The 6,823-nt window shown below is 40.0% G+C and overlaps 1 protein-coding gene across 1 annotated transcript in view; it reads right to left on the bottom strand.

Moving 5' to 3' along the window:
- Positions 1 to 3,412: 3,412 nt before the first annotated feature.
- syndig1l (synapse differentiation inducing 1-like) overlaps positions 3,413 to 6,823 on the bottom strand; it is a 33,266-nt gene continuing 29,855 nt past the window's right edge. The window contains exon 4 of the mRNA XM_007577235.2: positions 3,413 to 3,824. Coding sequence (XP_007577297.1) covers positions 3,666 to 3,824 — 159 coding nt within the window. The 3' untranslated portion in view covers positions 3,413 to 3,665. The remainder of the gene's footprint in view (positions 3,825 to 6,823) is intronic.

The following is a 6,823-nucleotide window of genomic DNA, read 5'->3' as shown; positions in this document are numbered from 1 at the left end:
TAAAACTGATCAAACATGTTTGTTATAAATAAAATAACAAATGCAGTACCTGTGCATTGTGGATTCGATGCTGGTATTATATTTACATGCCAGCAACGCCAAGAACACAAAGGGAGCTTTACTTCTTGCGTAAATCAATGAGACTGGTTCAGATCCAAGTTTCTGTCTCTTCCTAGCAAAGCAGCCTACACTCTGTGACTCAGTCTGGCTTTGCTTTTTGCTTTATGAACTCAATTCTCTCAGGCTGTGGCGATAGTTTCAGATAATTTATACATCTTCAAGTTATTCAACTCCCAAAGAACAAAACAAGCTAAATAAATAACTAAATAAATAAATAAATAAACATTTGTGCTTTTAAGAAGACACCCTTCCGTTCAGGTTTATTTTTTCAATACATTTGAGGATGCGTTTGCATCTTATTGACACTATTTACACGATGCAGTCACACAAAAAAACTGAAAGAAAGAACTCAGAAACATAAATGTGACATATAAGCACAACACAAACAGACGACTATCACCCCGGCGTTAAGAACTGCGTTGAGACGGATCGTTTTGTTGCGTGGACTCAGGTCGTCGCTGGAAGGGAAATAAAGAAAAGCAGCAGCAGCATCAAAGTTCACATACCGTTTTGACGTACTGTACAGTAGCAGGTGAGAAAACAAAACAGGCTTGAAAGACACTCTCGATGAGTGAATGCATGTATGCAGAACGGAGAAAAACGTCTTTAGCGATGACTTCACCGATGAGGATGACGGGCGTGTTCACTGAAATCTGTAGGTCCAGAGTTTCTGTGGTCCAACTGGGTCGGTGGCTTTAGGGGCCGATGAAGCCAGTCTGTTCAGATCAGCAAAACTCAGACAAGCTTTGGAAAATAAACAATCAGTCTGCATTACGCTGTAAATCGGTATCTGGCTTTTAATAAAAAGGCAACTCAAAACTGGCTTTCACTTAAAGAAATCGACTCTTTGCCTTTTGCAAAGGTTTTTGTAGCAACAAGCAAAACCAAAAGTAGCTTTTTAATGAAATTAATGTGGCTGTGTTATTTCAGGATTGTTCTCTGGGGGAAAGCTTGTTTTACGGCCTAATTGCCCGGAGCAAAGAATGCAGTACCTGTGCAGAAAATGTAACGTCTAACTTCCTGAGACTTCACCGCTCAAACAATATGCCTGGTTTCTAAGCTTCAATGCACAAGAGTCAGTTGAAATGCCAGAGAAGAACAATTCAAGTCAGCTAAGATTTCTTTGCGTTTCCAGAATTTTTTATTTATTTATTTTTTTCGTTTTTGAGTATCCATGACAGTTATTGAAGGAATGACGGAAAACAATAATGAACCCTGAATCGGATCTCACTCGTTAATGGCCTCAAACTATGTTTTCAGATTATTATTATTATTTTTTTGTTACTAGCTGAAGAGTGGAATTTAGATTCAAGAGTTGTGCAAGTATGGTCTGTTTGACAGCAGTTTAAACTTTTATCTGACATAGAAAAACAAGTTATACTATCCAACCAATCATGCACTGCAGTATACTGCCGGCACGGCAGGACTCATGCACGGAATAACAGATTAGAGCAAAATTCAACGCTGTCAGATGGCATTTTTCCATTTATTCATGAAAAATATGTAAGGCATTCTTTTAAATGAGATTATCTACATGATTTATAACCTTCCTGTCAGCTGTGCATGGGTAAGGATTTGTTTTAAATATTATTTTTTTGGTCCTTACAGACTATTTGGAGTAAATCTCAGACCGTCTGAATAACTCAAATCTGTGCTTCTTGCATTTTTTAAAGTGAGACTAGTGAGGACTCCTTTATAACCACAGGACACACAGCGATTTGGTCTCCCATCAGGTGTGCATGTGGTGTTTGGACACTTTCTCTGTGGAAACATACAGGACTGAGGCACCGATATGTATTTTTGTGACTTGTGTCAATTTAACACTTTAAAGAGAAGAAAAACCTCCATCAACATCTTCTACTGTACAGTGTCTTGAAGGAGTAACCATCTAGCTTTTTTACATTTTGTCATTTCACAAAACACAAACGTCATTGTATTTCCTTGGGATTTTGTATGACCAACGCAAATTAGCACATAGGAATAAAGTTAAAAGAAAATGACAAATCAAATTTTGCAAGCGGTCTAGTATCTTTGCGATCAGTACCATTTCCTGTGGCATACACAGATAAAAACTTTTACGGCCATCTGCCTGCAACTGCTCTGTGAACTCTAGAAAATTAGCAGCATCTGGAGATAAAAGCAGGGGGTAGCTGTTCAGACGAAATCCCAAGTTTTCAACATTGGACATGATATTTTTAACTCATCATACATAGGGTGCAGAGTGAGGTACTGCAAAACTAAAAAGTCATGGCTGTCCTCGGAGAAGCTACTGAGGTCCACAGGCCAGGTGTTGGTTTCTGTTAAGAAGACAATTATTAATTGTGCACTCCACTTTACAAATCCATTCACTTTGTAAAAGTGACAAGAAGAAAAGCATAGCTAAAAGTCTCATATTTTCCAATTAGCAGTTTGCCAAAAGCTACGTGGGATAACAGCACACGTGTGTTAGAAGGTCCTCTAACCAGAGGAGAGCATATTTAATCACGTTGGCAGAAAACTAGCGTTGCAAAACACTCATGTCATCCCCACCTTGAATACTGGTGGTAGCATCTTACTCTGGGGAAAAGCTAAATGCACCGAAACTCTTGAGACTGGGGCAGATGTCCACCTTCAGCAGTACAATGACCAACCATGCAGTCAGTCCTAAATTCAAAAGGTTATTGCACAAAACAGCTCAGTTGATACAAAGTACACTTCTTTGTGTTGGTCTACGCATAAAATAACAAATTACAATGAAGTTTGTGGTTGTGACATGACAAAAGGAGAAAAAAAATTAAAGGATCTTTCTCAACATTTTCTGGACATTAGATGCATTTATACTTAATCTTATTCCTAGTTTGTGAGGAAGTCAGTGCAGTACAAATACCGATAGTTTAAGCTGATGAGTCAAAGACCAAGGTGCATTCATAGCTGGCATACCTGCAAGACAAGTCCGCCCAAAGAAGTTTGAGATATAACATTAGCTGTAATAAATACAGAGTTGGTTTAAATGAGAATATTAGTTCTTAACCGTCTTTAACGATGATAGTTACTTGATTTCTGAACGATGCTCTCTATTTTCTCCTTTGGAGCTCAGTTTAGGAACCTGGGAAGATAAAATCCAGTCAAAGCCAACGAGGATCAAGTCAACCGAACGCAAACAAAGCTCACGGGAAACTTTGTCATCACATCCGTGGAGTTAAAAACAGCCAAATAAGTCAAAGTTCTCCTTTTTTTCCCCCAGTGCCGCCCATCATTCCCCTGAAGCTTGACCTGTCTCTAGTCACTGTGGCTTTTTTTTTTTTTTTTTTTTCCCCTGTGCCCCCCATCATTCCCCTGAAGCTTGACCTGTCTCTAGTCACTGTGGCTTGTCCTGGACACCAGAGGGTATTTTACAGGAGAAGGCAGAAAAGAGAGAAAGGTGGATGGAAAAGAAAAGACAGAAAAAAAACTGTACATCCACATAAAAGTTTCCTCAAAGTCTGCAGGTGCAAATCTGTCTCCCCAGAGGGGGTTTGTTCTTTTTCCCAGGCTCCCAGGAGGTGATGGAAAACAGGGTGCTTCTGCTATATGTGTCCTGGTTTAGAGAGGTAGGCAATGAGAGCTACCACCACTCCTACATAAACACCGGTGCCTATAGTGATGGCTAGGGCAGCGAGGAACAAAGCCCTCCGGGAGGCGATGTTGGCCAGTGGGAAGTCTCCTTTGTTCACCGCCTTGGTGGTCTGGAAAAGAGAAAATGAAGGGAAGCAGATTGAGAATCGGGTTTAGTCACCAAATCTGTGCACACCAACAAGGGCTTTGAGTCGCAAGGGAGACATTTTAAATATAAATATGGAGGAAGGGAAATTAAAATAAATGTTTTTATTGGAAATTCGTATGCAGAAGAGGAAGACAAGGTTGAAATAGTGTAAATATGCAATCTTTATCAGAGAGCCACCCTGGGGAAGAAACTGTCTTAGTGACATATGATTATTGAAAATATTGCCCCATCAGGGCCGACCTGAATATAAAAGTCTTAGTCTGTGTCCAGAATGTGTGGGGTCTGCAAAGATGTCAGCTTCCTGACCCTAGACCTGTAAAAGTTCTGGATGGAGGGAAGAAGCCCGGAAGTAGAGTCTCTGCTGGACCTTCCTCTGAACACTGTTGATGGAATTTCAGTAGTAACTTTGTGTTTTCTGAGATCTGAAGTGAAGCGGATGATTTTTTTTAAAAATTGGAAAATTAAGGGTACGAAAAAGATGATTTGCCACAAATGTGACTTCAATCAAATAAAACTGCAGTCGGTGTTCGTTTTATGGTCTCTAAGGGGAAAAAAATAATTTTAGCAATGAAGTGCAACGTTCATTTTTCTTGTTTTTTGCTACTACTTTTTATTTGAAGCACTTAAGGTAGCAGGTAATTGTTATTCCAGTGTAGATCCTGTTTTTAGAGCCGTGTCACATTAAATCTTTCAACTTCCACAAAACTTTTGAAGTACTGTCCTCAAACGCCCATAATTAATTTAGTTATTTAATGCGTTATGACGTGTTCATTGTCAGAGTACTGGAGTGTTACGAGGAATTGACAGAATGTAGGAAGGAGGAATCATTCCATCGTGTTTTCATTCTCGTTTCAAATTGTTTTTCTGTTTCCCAATGACGCTGTCCTTTGCTACATTAATTCTGTTTGGCTTAATTACAGTGCCACTGACACATTTACGCATTTGTTGTCCTCAGCTGACGAGATCCGGCAGGGTGCAGAGTGCAGTTTGTCGTTAAAGAAGCCATATTTCAACGCGTCTGCGTATTAACACGAGGGTCGGGCTGCGGCGTGGAAGCAGAGCCTGCAAGTGCAGGATGTCAGCGTGGGGGAATGACCTTCATTATTCCAGACTTCATTTCAACAACAATGTGTGATGTGCCCGCGTATGATGAGATCAGCCTGAGGGTCAGATGTTCTGAGTCATAATCAAGCCTGATCTTTTGCAGTGGCGTATTTTCTTATTTTAAGACGGGCAGGGAGTTTTTCTGCTAACTACTTTCTGCTGATTCTGCCGAGAAGCTGGGCGTCTCCACTTTGAGGCCGATATATGCGTCTTGATGTAGATATGCCAACTAGCCTATTACTGTCTCAGCAGTGAGCCGTACAATTTATTGTGAAGACTGCGAAGGGCTAAAATAAGTAAATAAAAAATAACAATGCAGGTGTGAAATTCTTGGGTCTCGTTGTCACGTTTCAGTTTTGGTGTATATAAAGTTTAACCTGCAGGCGGTAAGCCTGTAGCCCAAACCCAGAACAAGCTGCTTGCAATGTTAGGAGAACACAAGATAACATTTAATAGAATGTGATTACAGTCGTCTCCACTCCCAGCATATATGCAAATGAGCTACTTGTATATTAAAAGTGAAACGAGCTCTCACTGTTTTCCGCTGAGAGCTTTTCTGTTATGCACAACCATGTTTTCAGTAAACAGCAAACCAATTTAGAATGCTTTCACACTAAAACAAGAACACTTTGCCGCTGACATAAATTGTCATAAAAAATAAAGAACTCAGTAGGCACTTAGTCACGTTTAGAAGTGCACTGTGTGCTCTTCCACTGTACAACTGGTTCAGTGTCGAGGTCAAGGAATATTTTCATGGGAGACTTAATAATGCAGTGCAATGCAGATCATGGCTGAAAAACAAGATTTTTTTAAGGAAAAACAGACATGTGGCTGAAAAAGACTTAATAGGACAAACATTTTTGGATTTTTTTTTTTTGCTTTTTGTTGCTGTCTAGTAAAGCTAAATCCTGACTACTACCAAAACAGCAAATAGTTCTCTCCATCAGTGTAGAGCGGAAGCAGACATTCCTCTTTTTTTTTATCTAATGGATGAAATCTAAAAGGTTTATGTGTTGACAGAAGATCAGACATGTTGGTGCACTCCGCATATGCAAAGATTATAGCTAAATGAAGAAATGCTCTCAGATGGCTTTATAAGATTACAACTGTGAGAGACTAATAGTGCATGTCGATGTGAATGTCAGGATGCCCTTGAGAGCAAAATGGTTAGAAAGCTTCTGGGCTTTATCTGCACAACCTTGACAAAATTACCGAAATGGGGTGTCATAGGAAAAAAATAAAAAAAGATAACATCTCAGTCTTGGCTGCATGGAGGCTCACTCTGCGTTGTGCTGTCAGAAGTCAATTCAGGAGCGTTAACAGGGTTTTTTTCCTGACCAAATAACGTGCAAAGCGGAAGGTCGCCATCTCTGATGCTCACTGTCCTGACTGCCCTTAACGCAGACAATTTAACTGCTCAACAATAATTAGCTCATTCATTTTCATTCATTACGATGGCTTGTACGCCATAATCTAGCTTTGGCGGAGTTTTATTTGCATAATCAAGAGCAGAATCACTGCCGGCCCCCTCAGCTCCACACGGCGGTCCACGGCTGTGTCAGAGACGGGAATGAAATCCATCTGCACCACACGCAACCCGCACTCAATTAGTGTCAGATTAATTAGGACTCATTGATAGTTTACAATATAAAGTCAAAACAAAATTTCTTCAGGTAACCAGGGTACTTAAGTCATTATCGGTTGAGCGCGTTTCAGGCTTATTAGTACAAATCCTGAATTCATAAAAGCATTACAAGGGATTTAAAATGTTTTCTTCAACAAACAGCAATCTAGCTGTTTGGGGGCTGTTTGAGGGAACCGACAGACAAACAATGTCTGTGTTTGTGCTTTATATAT

This window comes from Poecilia formosa, unplaced genomic scaffold (genome assembly GCF_000485575.1).
Source record: "Poecilia formosa unplaced genomic scaffold, Poecilia_formosa-5.1.2 Scaffold434, whole genome shotgun sequence".
NCBI lineage: Eukaryota > Metazoa > Chordata > Actinopteri > Cyprinodontiformes > Poeciliidae > Poecilia > Poecilia formosa.
This window is presented reverse-complemented; position numbering and strand designations above follow the sequence as displayed.